Below are 17,350 nucleotides of genomic sequence, written 5' to 3' on the forward strand. Positions count from 1 at the left end.
GATTGATAATTACACTCCTTACCCGGCTAAATGAATCCGCTGAAGTTAGCTAAATGTTTATGGCGTATAACGCCAGGTCTGTCAGAATAGGAATATTCCCCCACAGGAATAGTGTTAATTCACCAGTTCTATTAGGATCACATATTTCTGCCTGTGTAGGGACGGTTTTATAGCCTCCTCTTTTCAGAATATCTTCATTACATATATGCTACCCCGCCCTATACATCCTAGAGATATCTATCATGAAAATAGAATAACCACCCATGCCATGCTACTACAGTTTACAAGCCCTGCCTGGGAGTTGCTGCTCAATCCATTTTTTTATCAGATCGGTCAACCTATCGATCTCTTGAAATGTGTTTTTAGAGTGCAGGCATACTCGCACCCGTTCAGTTCCCTTGGGTACTGTTGGGGGCATAATTGCACGGACTATTTGTCCCTCGCTTTGCAGGAAGCTTGCAAGCTCACGTGGCATTGCGGTTTGAAGCGAGAAGATAGGAGATCGACCTTGATGTTGCACTCTGATGAGGGCGGGGTCTTCAGGGAGTTGTTTTTCTAGTCTGGTACCCATGTATTGGACAAGTTCGTACAGTTGGGATTGGAGCTGGGTTTGCGATCGTGCGTCAGTATGGCAAGATGATATCAAAAGGGGGGTGGTGGAATCGTTGATTGGAGCGTTGGTCATACAGTCTCTGTTACTCCCTGGCTCATGAGGTCATATACAGCGCGGATGGAGACGAGGGACGGAAGGCTCATCGCTGTAGAGTAAATGAAGCTTCGAGCGTAGTTGATCAGGTATTCTCTGGTTAGGGGAGAACAGAGAACAATAGCTAAAAGATATAGAAAAAAGAAAGAAAAAAGAAGAATAAAAGAGACCAGGGGTGCAGACGTTGGTTAGCTACTTTTTCTCCTTTTCTAGCACTTCTACGCCTGGTGTAGAGCTCCTTATACGGGCCACTCCAAGGGCGCAGCTTAGTGTATCTGGGTGGCAGTGGAATTAAGGGGGCCGGGGTTGGTACCTCCATGACTTGCTAATGCTTTGCCAAAAGTGTGTAACCTGAGGAAAATACGATTCTCCACACCGAGCTCCTGAATGACCCCTGCACCTCGGGGCCCGAAGACACCAGTTGAGTGTGCTTCATCCACAACCATATATCCGTTTCCTTGGGGAAACACTTCCCTAACAACCTCCAGAAGCTCCGCGATGGGAGCAATATCTCCATCCATGCTGTAGAGCGATTCCAATGCAACAAAGACGCTCCGCTCTCCTGACGCTATTAGAGGGTCGTTTTGCACCAGGCCCTGCGCAATGCCGAAAAATGAATCGGTGGAATTATGCTTGAACGGGATCCTTTTAGCCGCCCTTGACAGCCTCATGCCATCATGGACGCTGGCGTGGATCAATTCATCGTACAAAATAACATCCCCTGGCTGCGGAATGCAAGAAAATACCGAGAGATTTGCATCATAACCGGAGTTAAATAGCAAGCCGCTCTCCGCATGGTGGAAGGAGGCTATGAAACGCTCCAACTTCTCTGCGTAGGCAGAATTGCCATCCAAGAGTCGGGATCCTTTACTTGCAAGCGCATGTGAAGAAGACTCACTGGCAAGAGTTTGAAGAAAGTGAGATCGAAGGACGTCTGAGGTTGACAAAGACAGGAAATCGTTGGAGGAGAAATCAACCGAATTGGGCGGTGCAACTTTTAGACGGCGACGATGTCCCTTGACCTCTCTCTGATCCAAACGAGATTGAAAAGCTCGCAGAAGTGGCCCAGAAGGTTCCATTGTGGATTTACAAGTTGACCAGGTCAATCACATCCTAAGAGAGAGTGCATTCAACAGGTTGGGTGATATATATATACTCCAGCACGCTTGTCGGGGTTTTCCATTTATTAACCAGGGTTTTAGTTTTTATGGAACAAAGGCAATCTGGCGCCCGAAGAGGAGCCAGCCATGTTTGGTAATGGCAAAAACTTTGATGGTGTCGGGCATGGGGCAAACACCCATGTAACCCATTTTATTACATGCGACTGCAGCGGAGACTCTCCGCGGGGCCGGGCGTTCGGCAGGGGTTTCTGAGTGCGTCGTCGAATTTCAGTACGACTGAGTCAAACCTGGCTCACCCAGACAGCTGCCCCAGAACCTTGCCCGATAGTACTCCGTATTTTTAACTATTATTGCTAGGACAGAAAAAGGGGCTCGGCGAGTTAACTAGCGGGAGCGACGCTGACGGAGAACCCAGTAACTAACTACTACATAACTATGCCGTTGGGGGTTTGGGGGGGTTGGCGGCCCATGGGGTAGTTAACACGCAGAATTATCCAAGGAGCTTCCTCCGGTGCCCAAGATGCAAATGCCGTAGTGTAGTGTAACTAATTGATGCTCAGCTCCCAGGAGATATCCCCGTCCAGCCGGCGGATTATGCTTTTGTAGGGCTAAAACTTAAATTATGGGGATCGAGGGGTGTTGGAACTTTCCGCAGGCCTCTTAAAAAAACTACTCCTCTCTATTGTAGGTCTTCGGATCCGTTTGTTCTCTATTTAAAAAAGGGAGCCCCTATGTTTAAATTATGGCGCGTGCTGGGGCTTTTCTCTCACGGCATTTGCTAACATATCAAGTATACGGCGCCAATACAAACGTGGGTAAAACGATATTCTCTTCACTCCTCTATAGAGCCCATACCGTATCAAATCCCAAGGCCAACCACTGGTACCTGAAGCCAGTTTCCACCGGGCCTGATTGTGAGCGGGATGATAGGTACGTGCATAACAATGCGTCGATGAAATTGCTTCCTGGATTTCTTTTTCACAGCCTTGTTCCTAGAATTAACTAACTACGTTGGTGTGCCTAACACTAACTCGCGAGCTATAAGACACATCAGCCGCTTCGCTAGGCATGTTTCGTGCAAGTGTTTGTATACATTTGATCGGCCAGTGAGCCCTCATATTGCTGCCATTGGCAAAAAGGTAGGTTTCCTCTCCTTTTTCTACAATATTCGTAACGTGATATCTCAATGACTATCGTACCTCCAGTGTCCCAATGACCGAGAAATAATTGAGGCGGTCAGTCAGACCCTTAATGGATGGGCGCAACATGGACAAGGACTCGCGCTTGTTGAGACAGCGGGAGGAGTTCTGTCTCCCGGTCCGAATGGCACACCGCAAAGCGATGTCTATAGACCTTTGCGATTACCTGTCATCCTGATCGCGGACTCAAAATTAGGAGGCATCTCATCTTCCATCGCCGCGTATGAGAGTCTGGTACTCCGCGGATATGATATAGATGCGGTTGCAGTGTTAGAGGATAACTATTATCAAAACCACGAATATCTAGAGGATTTCTTTGCCTCCAAGAAGAGTATTCCAGTTCTGGTGTTTTCTCAGCCTCCAGAAAAGAAGTTGACAAGCAATGGTTACCCTGCTGAGAACGATGAGGAGGCAATGTCAAAGTACTACGAGCAACAAGTTGAAAAGCTTGTAACAGAAAATCACTCGCCTCTGTCTGGGTTTTTGGATGGACTGTCCGAAAAACATCATTCCCGGATATCAGAGCTTGAAGCTATGCCTTCCAAGGCTCATTCGTCCCTTTGGTATCCATTTACCCAACACAAGTCAATAACTTCAGGAGACATCATGGTAATTGATTCAGCGTATGGAGACTGTTTCCAGACCTTGAAGGGCAATTCTACAAATCTTTGCTCGAACTCAACCACTTCTAACATTACACCTGCCCAAACAGACACACCCAATTTGTTACGCCCCACATTTGACGGGTCTGCATCATGGTGGACGCAGTGTCTCGGACATGGAAATCCCGAATTGTCGTTGGAGGCCGCGTATGCAGCCGGCCGCTATGGTCATGTTATATTCCCAAGTGCAGTCCACAAGCCAGCCCTTTCCCTTGCGGAGGCATTAATCAAAATGATGGACAATCCTCGATTAACCAGAGTTTTCTACTCTGATAATGGTAGCACTGGGATGGAGGTAGCTGTGAAGATGGCTCTGAGGGCAGCGTGCAAGCGATATCAATGGGATTCCAGCAAGGACGACATTGAGATTTTAGGCCTACGTGGAAGCTATCACGGCGACACTATTGGGACAATGGATCTTTCGGAGCCGTCAATCTACAATAAAAGGGTTGAATGGTACCGTGGCCGTGGCCATTGGTTCGACTTCCCTACGGTAAAAATGGTGCGGGGAAGATGGATTGTTCAGACCCCGGCAGGATTGAAGGAAGCCTTGGGTCCAGATGCAGAATTTTCTACATTGCAATCTATCTTTGACCTCGACCAACGCAGGAGTTCCGAGGCTAGCGGACGTTACAAAATTTACATAAAGAAAATTATAGAAAATCTTACCCTCCGGGATGGCCGTAAGTTTGGAGCTCTGATCATGGAACCAGTCATCCTGGGAGCTGGCGGGATGTTATTCGTGTTAGCATTCCATCTTTTCTTTTCTTTTCTTTTCTTTTCTTTTTAACCCGCGGTTAGCCATCGCTAACTTTGAAATCATTCGCAGTGATCCACTTTTTCAACAATCTATGGTTGACGTTGTTCGGGAAAACCCGGCCTTATTTGGACAGGGACAAACTACACAACGATCACGACATCATAATACATGGTCTGGCCTGCCTGTGATTTTCGATGAGGTTTTCACAGGCCTCTATCGTCTAGGCCGAGTTTCCTCCAGTTCCTTCCTGGACACACATCCTGACATCTCGGTACATGCCAAGCTACTGACTGGCGGACTCTTACCCCTTTGCGTAACTCTAGCAGGCCAGGATGTCTTTGAGGCTTTTTGCAGTCCACATAAAGCCGATGCACTGCTGCATGGACACAGTTACACTGCACACCCTGTCGGCTGCAAGGTGGCGGAAGCTTCGCTTCGCATGTTGAGCACGGCGGATGCAGAGAGACATAGGAAGATCCAACAGCGCAATCAAAAGCATGGCGATCCTCTAACGGCCGCCGGGGACATGGATCGTGCGCTGAATCGTGTTATCGATCAGATGACCGATCCACAAGGGCAACAGCAACAGTCGCGGCAAGTCTGGAGTAGCTGGTCCGAAGAACTGGTTCGCGACCTCTCACATTCAGAACAGGTTGAAGGAGTGTTTGCTATAGGCACTGTTATAAGCATTTCCCTTCGAAACCAGGATGGTGGTGGTAAGTAGTATATCTCCTGCCTTGTTAAGACGATCCATGTTCCCATCCCGCTGACAGAGGGTTGTTGATTCCAGGATATGATTCAAATGCTGCATCTGGCCTGCAGAGGAGACTAAGCGAGACGAATCCTGACGGATTTAATATTCACTGTCGTGTGCTGGGGAATGTCCTGTATTTAATGTGTGATTTAACATCAGATCTAGATGAGTTGGCTATGGTAAACAAGGCCCTTCGATCTGCTCTTCTGTGAGAGTCTATTTTGTCCAAAGGGTTTTTTTTTTGTTATTGTTGTTTTGTTGTTTTCCCCGTCTTTAAGGTAATATATAGATATAGAGGGGTGGTCGGGAAGATTATGGATGGATTAAAAGTTCTTTTGCTAAATAGACTTGGCGGGGTAGATGTATAACTATTACTTTTTTATTCATTGCATGAAAATATGGAAAATATAACAAATATAAAATGTATGCTCAAACAATTTTTCTTTTTCTTTTTTTTTTCTTTCTATTAGCTCGCTGCAGCAACCGCAGCGGCAGCATCCGAAGAAGCTCGGAACTCCTTCCGCTGGTAAGCCTGCATTGGATAGAATCCCCATTTCGCAAACATCTTCTTATCTTCCTCCCAGCCATTGCAATCGGTGGTAAGCATTTTCTCACCAGTGAACACTGAGTTGGCCCCAGCCATGAAGCACGCAACCTGCTGCTCCTCAGTCATGCTTATGCGCCCTGCGGACAATCGAACAGTGGTCTTGGGCAGGATGATCCTCGCCGTCGCTACTGTGCGCAGCAATTTGTCGAATTCGATTGGTTTTCTGTCACCCAGCGGGGTTCCCTTGATCGGGACAAGGGCATTTACAGGAAACGACTCTGGATGAGCTGGAAGCGTGGCTGCAGTATGCAACAGGCCAACTCGATCTGAGTCCTCCTCGCCTAAACCTAGAATTCCGCCGGAGCACACATCGATACCCGCTTCGCGGACGTGGCTCAGCGTTTGGAGACGCTCGTCATACGAGCGTGTAGTAATGATGGATGGGTAAAATTCCCGCGAGGTATCGACGTTATGATTATAAGCTGTGAGCCCTGCTTCTTTCAGCTCCCTGGCCTGATCCCCATCGATCATTCCAAGAGTCACACAAACTTCCATATCCAACTTTCGGACACCGGAGATCATTTCCTTGACATTTCGCAGACTGGTTTTGCGACCGCGCATGTCCCGCCATGCTGCTCCCAGACAGAAGCGCGTGCTACCGTTTTCTTTCGCGATGCGGGCCGCTTCAAGAACGGAATCGACAGTGCTCATTTTCGTAGCTTTCAGGCCGGTGTTGTATCGTGAGGATTGTGAGCAATACGAGCAATCTTCCGTACATCCGCCGACCTTGATATTCATTAGAGTGCAGAGCTGGATAGCCGAGGGGTCATGGAATCGCCGGTGGACAATGGCCTGTGGGCACCGGGGAAAACCATTAGCACACTTCTAGCCTGCGGTCAAGTAACTATTGTAATGAGTGTGGCTCTTTTTCCGGTTAGGGATAACTCGTACTGCGGCATAGGTAAGCTGATGTAGGGGGGTATCATATATCTGTCTGATTTCATCCCGAGTCCAATTGATGCGGGGACCTTCAGCGGCAAGCGCATCTTGCAGGACTTTTGGTATTGACGCAGCCGCCGGAGATATAGATGTTGCCGCTCGGTTTTGTGTAATTGGGCCGTAAGTGCGTCGAACGCTTTTGCTCACGAGCGCAGGTAGCCTCATCGACGCCATTTTTTTTTTTTTTTTTTATTACAATCGGTGTGCCAGGGCGTCGGCCAGCTAACTACTGGGAGGGGAAGATAATAATAATAATAGGTAGTAATTGAAATGGATGCGACCAACAAAAGCTGTGGAATTATCACCAATTCTGATTAGTCTTCACATGTTTCACGGGTGCAGACAGACAAGCCGACTGAGGGCTTTGTTGGAAGAAACCCAGTGGGAATGAGAGCAGCCTTAAACTCATTGGTATACCGTGGGGGGTAGAGTAAGCCCCAACGCTTCGCTCCGGATTGGTCTTTTTCTAAAATTAAAGGTTCCGGCTGGGGCAATTAAGCTTTCCGTGGTGCTGATGCCCCTTGGATCCAGGATTTCAGAACCCTGTTTGGGCTTTGAGGAGAATGCCGCCAATAGAACAACTGCCCGTCGTTCGGGACGGGGCGTCAGCCATGTAACTGAATATGATCCCCCCGGGTGAAGCAATTTTGTTTACAAGTTGAGCGTGTATCCCCCTCGTCCATCTTTTGTTGCACAATTAGCGCGATTTCATTAGTGTATATTATACGTGATATTATTGGCTAAATGGTGTAATATTGCGTACTATTTGGTATTAGTGTATTATAATAAGCTAAGCCTAATTACGTTATATAGATTCTTCAGCTCTGGCCAATGCCATGGAATTCCTCCCAGCATCTAGTTTTCAAGCAAAGAGCCACATTCTTACATGCTGAGCATCCAGATCTTGATCTAGGAGCTTGTCTACTCTCCTGCTGACCTAGCTTTCGCATATATCAACACCAGACACAAATTGTAGGCTTTGGTAGAGAAATTCATTGATGAATAAGCTCTAGATTTGATCACTCATGGGGTAGATCATCATGGATCTTCAAATTGAATTCAAAGAGTTGCTGATAGAGCTTCTCACAGAAGCTTATATGAGTAGGTAGCCTAGAGACTCCCTGCTGCTTCATATATATATATACTGAAGCCTCCACGCGTTGACAACAGCAGCATCCAGAATCCAATAGAAAAATAGGCAACCAGGTCTGATAGCTCACTCTATGAGAGCTATAGGAAGCTCTATACTGATTTGCTAGGTCTACTCCATTCATATTATGATTATAGTCATCAATAATCTTTGGAATCTGAAGGTTCTTCCTAGGTTGATTCTCAAAGACTGGGTGGACTATATGAGCATTGGTAGAGAGTTCTCCAGGCCGTCTTCAAAATTGTTCAATGAAGGTGTCCAAAGAATGAATAGTAGTAAGAGCTAATACCATATTATTGTCTTGCCAGGCTAGACAGAGGACCTTATTCACTTCCATAGCATGTAGAGTATTCCATAGAATACTCTTTTGAATGCTCTCAAAGCTCTGCTAGAATAGGGAGAACCTGATTAGAGCAGGTAGTCCCACAAGCTCCATAGCCATGCTCTCAAAGTAGGTGGAATAATTGAACAGAGGTAGAGTAGTTGTCTAGGTAAATTGAGTATGGAGTGACTTGTTGATTAGCTGACTCTTCAGCAGAAGGCCTAGTAGGAGCTTCACTAGTAGGGAGGGCTTTGATGATAGAAGCTTCAATGATAGGAGTCTCAGTAGGAGGTCTAGTATTTGATTCCTCAGTAGGGTCTAGTATTCGATTCCTCAGTAGGGGGTCTAGTATCCGATTCCTCAGTAGGTCTAATAATAGGGATCTTAGGAAGCCGCTGAATCATATTCATGACCATGGATCCAGTTCTGGTAATTCCTGGAAATTGAAACATAGGCATTATGCCCTGCCGGCGGCTAGACCAGGAAAATGTCCAAAGATATCCATGTTCTGCTAGTCCAAAGACCTTATATCCCTGAGGAATTGGCTTAGCAGGCATCTTATATGTGTGCTGACTTCAACCAAAGCATCTAATCATGATTTCATCAATGGAAATCTCTGAGTCAGGGGTGTAATATTTCTGGCAGGCATTATGGAAGTTAGAAGTCAAAGGCTCTATCTTATATCACCAATCTTTATTCTTAGAATCTGGCTGGCGAGCTTCTCGAGGGTTGGATATATGGAAATAGTGCTTGATTTGCTCAAAACGTTTCAAGGTCATATAGGATTGAACTGAATGAATAGGACCTTCTCTCAGATTATTCCTCCAATAATGATCAGTCCAGCTGGATTTATGAATCCCCATATAGATAAGAGCTCCTAAAAAGACCTTTATTTCCTCTGAAGTGGTCTTTTTCCATGGACATTGCTGAATAGAGGTCTTCAATTCCTTAGATGTTTCCATAAATATAGAGGGTTCTGCAGAAGCTTCCATAGGGATTTCCTCTTCCTTATCCTTCTCCTTATCCTTCTCAAAGCTCTCTGGAGCTTCATTATCAGTATCTCCATCATCTCCCTTCAATTTTGCATAGAGATTGGTTGAATTGACGATATTACGAATGGAATCTTCAGAGAAGAATAAGGTAAATAAGGCATAGGGGCTTTGAACACCAACATCTGGTGGAATATGAAGATTTGGCAGCCGTGAACTAGGTTCTAGAGGAAGAAATTTGACTGATTCTAGAGGTGGTATCTCTGCAATGACTTCCTCAATTACTCATTTTCACTTTGTCGAGGTTCTACCTGGCTTTTTCATAGACTCTAGAGAATATATTAGTTATTTGATGCATAGATTAAGATCAGGATTCTAGAAAATCATCTGAATTCCCTGTAGGTTCCATATTTGCAGGTGGGTAGGGCTCCATGGTAGGCATGTAGGTAGGTCTGAATTCTCAACGCACTTTCTGCTTACATGAAAATCGCGAAAGTGTGGATCTGTAGTGACCAATAGCAGCCCATACAAAATAGTGCGTGAACCTATTGGTTGAGACATGCTGACAAATGCCTTTATTTTACGCCTAGTGATACCACGCTAATTGTGCAACAAAAGACGGACGAGGGGATAAGTAGTTAATAACTAACTAATGCACGTCAAGGTGACAACATTGTCAACTTCCGCAGGCTGGTTGAAGGTCTCATTAACTTCAACCTCGCAGCCCAGTGTGGTTAACTGCTGAAGTAGCTATTTATCTCAAGAAGTCTGGTGTCAAGTCGTTTTAAGGGCCCGGCATCCGAGTGGTGAATTTCAAGGATGATCTTGATCTCAGCGTATAACTAACCAATGCCTGCGTCTCTGTATTGAGGCGTTGGGGGGGGGGGGGGTCCCTCGAGAAGGAGGGAGGAGTCTCTAGAATGTCCAACGACATGGGATATATGTGCACCATTGACATGACGGGAGTATCATTGATTCTGATCTCTTTCACGGAACTACAAACTTGTTATAAACTAGGACCGGATTGAAGACGCAAGACAGTCTGACTTTTGCATTGGCAGTTACATCCTTCGCGGTACAAGTTGGGGATAACTATAGAAGTCGATCCTGATTCCTATATAAGGGTATCACGGTGGGCAATCACCGCGGCTGAGGGAAGACAGACGGCAGATTTACCTTTAGATGCACACCGTCGAACCTCACGGCCGGGGTAAGCCTCTGTGAGAAGTGATGCCCAAGCAACAAGTGAGAGTCGGGGCCTTATATCGAATGCACCATCCATCGAAGTGCCGTCATGTCGCTTAGCTAGAGACATGCCCACGAGATAGAGGTAACCTTAGCAGCGCAGCGCGCCTCTTCCACTTGGCGAAGCCGCTCTCTGCGTTCTTTGCATCCAAATAAATGCAGCTTCGGGTCTGTCGTCTATTGTGGTGAATTGCATGATCGCACCTTTTACCGCTGGTACGAAATGAAAGAAGGGATCAAGAGGAGGACATAGTTGTCATGGCGGGAGGAGAGGATAAATGTACTCAGGTACAGTTGTGGATAGCGTTGAGATTACGTGGAAGCTGTTGTTGCGTCCAAGAGGAGGTCCACACTGGAGATTTCTACAATCCCCGGAGTTTTAGCGATGGCAAAAGCCTACTAATGAAGGGAATTTACCTCGAGCTACAGTGGTTTGCCAAGGGGCGGAAGGGATAGTTAGTTTGAGCTTCCTATTGTTGAAGGTTTGTAGTCTGCAATGAGAGACTGAAGAAAAGAAGATCCGACGTCGCTTGCAGAGGATATAAGATGACAGTGAAAACAGAAATTTTATGTGTATCCGTATAGTGTTCTCTCTTTGCACCATCTATGGAGTTATATGATCCAGACGATTCTATTTACAAGTCAATGAGAAGATACCAAGAAGTTGTTGCATTTCTGAAGATCATCAAACCTGCTCCATCCCACGCTTAACCATAACCCATGACATTCATAGGCGTGCAGGCAAATCATTCATTCTCTCACCACTGTATCCATATTTTTTTTTTTATCAAAGTTATCCTAGATCTTCACATCTCGTTTCTTCGTCTTCAAAAACCCCTTGGAGCCTCTCATACCAAAGCCCCATCTGATTTGGTTTGCAACCTTAATTTCAGTGCCCAAATCCTCTGCAAACTGCCATACGGAGCCCGGGTTCTTCTGGAATTGCCGACCAACAAATACAATATCAAGCCCTTCCTCTATCAGCCTATTCGCATCGTTGCCGTTATTAATCATCCCGACCGATCCAACGAGAAGTTTGTCTCCCACAGCCTTTTTCACCGCAAACGCAAGGGGGGCTTGGAAGCATGGCCCTGGCTTGATTCTTTGATCGGGGTGATTCCCACCCGAGCTAACGTCCAGTAAATCGACTTCCCCTTTCTCTGCGAGGATTTTTGCAAATAGTACGGTATCTTCAGATTTCCAGCTCTGGAGGTCCGGACGGGATTCCTCCAGCCACTCCGAGGCGGAAATCCGCAGGAACAGGGGCATGTCTTCGGGCATGTTCTGGCGGGTAATGGTAACGATCTCGCTGCTAAGACGGGTACGATTTTCGAAGCTACCCCCGTACTCATCTGCGCGGTTGTTTGAGGCTGGTGAGCAGAATGAGAAGAGGAGGTAGCCGTGCGCATTGTGTATTTCGATATAGTCCACACCCGCCTTCACTGCACGTCTCACGGCAGCACCCCATGCTTCCTTCACCTCCTCAATATCCCGTTTCGTCATTGCTTTTGGTTGCGCCATCTCGGCTGAGAACGGGATATCACTGGGTCCCTTGACATTCTTTGGCCAGCCACCTGCTTGTTCCGTTGCAACTTTATTTACTGCCAGGAAAGGAGCCAAGCTACTCGCCTTGCGCCCTGCATGCGCAAGTTGAATGCCGATTACTTGATTCTGGCTGTGCACAAATTCCACCACTCGTTTGATCGGCTCAATTTGCGAATCCTTCCATAAGCCTACATCCTCCGGTGAGATGCGACCTTCGGGAAGAACCGATACTGCTTCCGTCATGATAAAACCGGGTCCTCTCATGGCGATTCCTCCGAGATGGCTCATATGTCCATCCTGCGCAAAATATTGGCATAGTGGAGACTGCTATGGACCCTCATTCCATCAGTATTGGATATTAACATTTGCACGAGATAATCGATCGAATTCATACCCCAATGCGATTCTGGAAGGTTACGCCCCTCACTTTCAAAGGTTGGAAAAGCCTGGGTGGCCGGGAGCCATCAGATTGGGGGTCGGCAGCGGTCCCGGAGGGGGGATTTTGATATGGAGTGAAATACCCCACCCCGGGCGTGGGGTCATTCCGAACGATATTCTGGGATGGCATGTTCTAATGATGGGCGATGAGAGCTTGTGGAAATCACTGTTTCAGGTACAATATTGGGGCGCTGCTGAGCCTTCTTTCGTAGATGGGAATAGATGGGCGAGAATGCGATCCACCAGGCAGCTCAAACGAGGACCACTGCAAACAGGCGCTGATATAGAATTTTAGATTCTGCTTCGCCAGAGCGAATGAGTAAGAAAAAAACGGCGAAACATACTCAATGAATGGCAAACACTGAGGAATAATGCCATGCTTTGAAATCAAATCTCCACTCGATCTGATCGGGGGCATCCATATTGGCCCACAGGTGACCAAATTCAGAGACAAGCCAGGTGCCCTAACTAACTAAATAGTAAAAAAAGCCCAGGTTTACCCGCGTCCGTAACCCGCTAACAGGGCTGGGGGGTTGCAGTCCACTGCGTAGGTTAATCGCTTATAGTTAAATTTTAAGCTGGAACCTCGGAAGAACTTGTATGAAACCTTGGAAACATGTCCCTAATCAAATAGTGAGTTGATCAACTGAACGAATAGTCATGTAAACTCTCGCATGAGGGGAGCACCGAATGTCTGGATACGGGCCTTTGAAAAATTGAGTAATGATTAGGAAGAGCTAACTCGCCTTGGAAGATATCACTCCAGCATCCACTTCTCACTTCTCGGGTTCCTGTAGTTCATCGTTAAGACGCTTAGCTAGCTAAATAGCGAGTTAGTTAATTTACTCGTCAATCAGTTTCTTCATGAATGCGACATCATCATCATCATCATCATCATCATCATCATCATCATCATCATCATCACAGCAATCCATCCATATTTCGGATCAGTCGCCCCGGAGCTCGACGCGTGCAATTCGGCCCGCACAATTCGTGGAATTCTCATTTCTAGGGCACCAAGCAGGGATAACTGCTTCTATCTGCTATGGATGTGGACCCGGACAGACAAGTTAACCGTCCTCTGGGCGTGGATCTAAGACCACCAGCAAGGTCCACAAGGTTGGTTGGTTGCCTTATCTACAACATACCAGAAAAAAAATTAGTGATAGTGATGCTGTTAGCCTCTTCTTGGTGATGGCCAGCCTACGTGAGAAAACTACCGGGCCAGAAAGAGCAATCTTTATACGACGCCTTGGGCGATTTTAGTCATATATATTCGCCGACACTAACATGCTCCTTATTCAAATCAACACCCCCTCTTGAATGACACACATCTGTGGCTGCTCACGAAACTTCGGACTGTGAGAAAAGCACAGCGCCGCAAGGATGAATTCTCGAGAGCCTCCGAGGATACACATTCTGACACAGCCACAACGTGACGGCCACCTAGTTGTCGATCGACCGTAGTATTGAGAGCGCGTATCAATTGCTGCGTGTCTGGTAAATTCCGCCGCGCTTCACTTGATGTCACAGTCTCGCGCTTAGACTGTGGTGGTGGCATTTCACCCTTGTGCATTCTAGAAACAGTTAATGTCGTTAGCTATGCAACGAGGGGCGACTTGACAACAGATCATCTGAATAGGTTGTTGGAGCCTTTTATATACCCTCTTTGGGACATGCATACCTGTCCAACATTTCTTTGCAGCTTCTTCTGCATCATGGCCCCAGAGCAGCTGCTGTGTTTCCCGATCATTCCATTTATCCGGACTGCTATCCCCTTTCATCACGGTTGCAAACCGTTCATCCCTTGCGACTTGCTCTGGCCCGTCAGGAAGATGAAGGGGAATTCTATTCGCAGTACCAGACTGCTGGACGGCTTCTGCACGTTTTTTCCGACACTTCTCATACACGCCAAGAGCAAACGGGATGCTTTTCACGCTCGATATGTTGGACAGGATTACCCCAAGAGCGGCTGCATCCTCAAGTGCCTGGGCAGCGCCTTGAGCGATATAGGGCCTGCGCGAATCAGCAATCGGTTGATCCATGCATGTGGCTTGCCACCTAGATCTGGATGCCTGCAACTTACAGCATGGGATGACATGCGTCACCAACTAGAGTGCACGAACCTTTTACCCAGGTTAGCAATGGCGGATGTAAACAAAGTTTTGATTTCAACACCTGAGTCGAAGCTTCTATCAACTTCAATACTCGAGGTTCCCAGCCACAGAACATCTCCATCATCTCCTCTTTTGTCCCGGGAATTGTCCAGGATTCTCCCACGCTCCCGTTGTCGGGATGAATGAAAACTGCATTGTACAGTTGGTGGTTGCGTATAGGATAGCCTACGATATGTCGATGCGGGCCGACCCACCTTACTGCCTTTGGCTTGTCTATTAATTTTGCAAGTTCTTTATCTCGAAGCATTTTTTCACGGTGTATGAGGATTCGGAATGCCCTATCCCCGGTAGGCAGTATTCCGTTGGCCCTGTCCGGAATCATCCTGTTTCTGATCATGGATTTGATCCCATCTGCTCCAACAATCACATCCCCAGTTACCATTTCACCATCTTGAAGCCAAACTGCTGTGCGATCGAAGTCAATATCAGTTATTGTTGCGCCGAGTCGCATCTCAATATTATCCAGCTCGGATATCCTGTCAATAAGGGCTCTCTGGAGATCCGCCCGGTGTATGACTGCAGTTTTGCCGTATTGGTGATTAACGGGGATTTTGCTCAGGACCTTGCCATTTTGCCATCGAACAACCTCTATTGTCTCAAGGACAACAGCTTTCGCTTGGATCGCGGGCTCGATTCCCAAGCCTATGGCACTGAATGTTAGCCTGAAAGAATTAAACATTCGATGAGAGATCACTTACGAGCAAGGATATTACGCATGTTTGGAGCAATTTGGATTCCTGCACCGATCTCCTGGATCTGTTGAAGCGGTCAGCGTTCTCCTTTCCGCCATCCACTATTCCACCGGCTAACAGGCACGTTTCACATACCTCTGGTAAAATCTCGAGGACGAGCACCCTGTGCCCCCGAATTGCCAAAGATATTGCCGTTGCCAACCCTCCAATACCTTCAACGAAGATAACAAGTTAATTCATCTTTTCCACCCGTTGATTATGTTCTCCTCCCGGATCTTGATTTCATACCTGCGCTATCTCGCCCGGTTAGCTCAAAACCGATATCTGAGGTGGAGATGACGGTATATATTAATGTCAATGAACATTTAAATATATCACCTATACGTACCCAACGACAACCACACTCAGAGATCGTTTTGCTTTCAAAAGAACCATTTCGTCCACATCGTTCTCCTAGCCCAAAATCCCCAATGGAGCTTGGTGTATAAATTGAAGAAGGAGGAGGAGGAGGAGAAGAAAAAGAGACGTACTCGAGTCAACCAGATGAAAGGGCAGGGGCTTTGGAATGTGCGTTCATCGGAGGTTTATGTACGAATACTGCTTCTCCCATCTCGCCATTTTTTTGGTGGTGGTTCTGGAATCCTGCGGCTTGTGCGTTTTGAAGAAAACTCGGGACAACGCCTCGTACTCACCTTAGGTGTGGTTCAGCAGAATGTGTATCCTGCAGCTGTCCTCATCTTTGAGTCTTCTAGAACTACCCAATATTTTACTCACTAGCGCCCTCCTCTGGTAACCTGACTATTAGATCGTGGATGCTCTCGTCGGGTAGTTTGCCTTCTTGACGGCAGATAACAAGACTGTTTCGCAAATTTAGTGACTTTAGATACTATCCATTCCTTTTACATCATGTTTTGACAATTACAATCGGCAGATTTGATGATACAACAAGTCCACCCTGTCAGTTAATCCTGGCCAGCTCGTTTAGCTGCTTTTCTACAACCACATGTTCGAACCGGGGAAAGCTAGTTGGGGGCCAGCTGTCTTGATACCATCTGCATGCTTTGCCATAGGTAATTGCCGCTGCATTCTCTGGACTGTACAACCAACCAACCGGCCAGGATCTTGACTCTCTTATATATGTTCTTGGCTCCACTTCAACGGGCAGTCGAGTGTCATATTCTTTTAACGTGTGACTAATTGCGAAGCACGGCTTTGCTCGGGAATCTCATTGCCAGGGCCATTTAACTAGGCAGTTATATATTTCATTAAAACTTCTGGTTTCTCCGTGTTCTCTTTGCAGACGTTCATTACTCTGCGAGCCTGAATCGGCCCCTCAACTATTATTGCATTTGGGGTGCACAAATAATTACCAGTATCTCGCTGATGTTAAAATTTGGGGTTATACAGATAACCATCATATTAGTTCTGAATATCATAGGAAAGGAGCGGCAAAAATATGGGGCGAGAAAAGAAGTGGAGAACCCGAGAATTAAAAAAAAAAAAAAAAAAAAAAAAAAAAAAAAAAACTCATTCCAGATATAAAAATGGGGCAGATGTTCATATCCTCCGTGCGCAGCGATCTGCAGGGCCGCATATCCCCACGCCCACGCTAGTTAAGTGAAAGGACGCCAAATAATACAAGAGTGTGGCGGGAAATCAATATATCCCCAAACACCAGACCAAAATCCATGAAATTGTCAATACTCCATACTCCGTACAAAATGGGCGGAGTTCCCATGATTTTAATGCAACTTGCTCGGTGCAGGGCCCCAAAGGACGTGCTTGTGACTACCCAGCCGTGTACGGAGGTATGGGGAAATTTTAGGTTAGTCAAATAATCATGCGGAAGTAAGCGATAGCGGGTCGGATCGTTAGTCAACCCAAAGAGCAACCCAAAGAGCAAGCAACAAGGATGCTTCATTATTGTTCATTTATTCTTGTTTGATTTCTTGTGGTTACATTGCGGGTTTTTCATCCGGAATCGGAACCATGGCCTCCAAGCCGTTTTCATCGATTCTCCTGAGATACATCTTCCCCACAAATG

At 46.6% G+C, this 17,350-nt stretch overlaps 6 protein-coding genes across 6 annotated transcripts; 1 reads left to right on the forward strand and 5 right to left on the reverse strand.

Moving 5' to 3' along the window:
• Positions 1–274: 274 nt before the first annotated feature.
• PADG_08455 (uncharacterized protein) lies at positions 275–1,785 on the reverse strand (the record flags this gene model as incomplete). The annotated part of the gene is made up of 3 exons (XM_010765505.1): positions 275–604; positions 688–830; positions 1,020–1,785. The coding sequence occupies 3 exons, from the start codon at positions 1,783–1,785 to the stop codon at positions 275–277; spliced, it is 1,239 nt and encodes a 412-aa protein (XP_010763807.1).
• Positions 1,786–2,569: 784 nt separating this feature from the next.
• Positions 2,570–5,414, forward strand: PADG_08456 (dethiobiotin synthase; the record flags this gene model as incomplete). The annotated part of the gene is made up of 5 exons (XM_010765476.1): positions 2,570–2,757; positions 2,873–2,966; positions 3,033–4,432; positions 4,518–5,164; positions 5,239–5,414. 5 exons carry the CDS (start codon positions 2,570–2,572, stop codon positions 5,412–5,414), a joined length of 2,505 nt encoding a protein of 834 aa, XP_010763778.1.
• A 254-nt stretch (positions 5,415–5,668) lies between these two features.
• On the reverse strand, positions 5,669–6,922 carry PADG_08457 (biotin synthase; the record flags this gene model as incomplete). Its single annotated transcript, XM_010765506.1, has 2 exons — positions 5,669–6,601; positions 6,701–6,922. 2 exons carry the CDS (start codon positions 6,920–6,922, stop codon positions 5,669–5,671), a joined length of 1,155 nt encoding a protein of 384 aa, XP_010763808.1.
• A 3,401-nt stretch (positions 6,923–10,323) lies between these two features.
• On the reverse strand, positions 10,324–10,524 carry PADG_12457 (uncharacterized protein; the record flags this gene model as incomplete). Its single annotated transcript, XM_010765527.1, has 1 exon — positions 10,324–10,524. One exon carries the CDS (start codon positions 10,522–10,524, stop codon positions 10,324–10,326), a length of 201 nt encoding a protein of 66 aa, XP_010763829.1.
• Positions 10,525–11,252: 728 nt separating this feature from the next.
• On the reverse strand, positions 11,253–12,567 carry PADG_08460 (uncharacterized protein; the record flags this gene model as incomplete). The annotated part of the gene is made up of 2 exons (XM_010765507.1): positions 11,253–12,326; positions 12,394–12,567. The coding sequence occupies 2 exons, from the start codon at positions 12,565–12,567 to the stop codon at positions 11,253–11,255; spliced, it is 1,248 nt and encodes a 415-aa protein (XP_010763809.1).
• A 1,176-nt stretch (positions 12,568–13,743) lies between these two features.
• On the reverse strand, positions 13,744–15,741 carry PADG_08461 (uncharacterized protein; the record flags this gene model as incomplete). The annotated part of the gene is made up of 7 exons (XM_010765477.1): positions 13,744–14,004; positions 14,102–14,453; positions 14,524–15,256; positions 15,313–15,370; positions 15,442–15,518; positions 15,595–15,630; positions 15,711–15,741. The coding sequence occupies 7 exons, from the start codon at positions 15,739–15,741 to the stop codon at positions 13,744–13,746; spliced, it is 1,548 nt and encodes a 515-aa protein (XP_010763779.1).
• Between the last annotated feature and the right edge of the window lie 1,609 nt (positions 15,742–17,350).

This window comes from Paracoccidioides brasiliensis, assembly GCF_000150735.1.
Source record: "Paracoccidioides brasiliensis Pb18 unplaced genomic scaffold supercont2.18, whole genome shotgun sequence".
In the NCBI taxonomy this organism is placed as follows: Eukaryota; Fungi; Ascomycota; class Eurotiomycetes; order Onygenales; family Ajellomycetaceae; genus Paracoccidioides; species Paracoccidioides brasiliensis.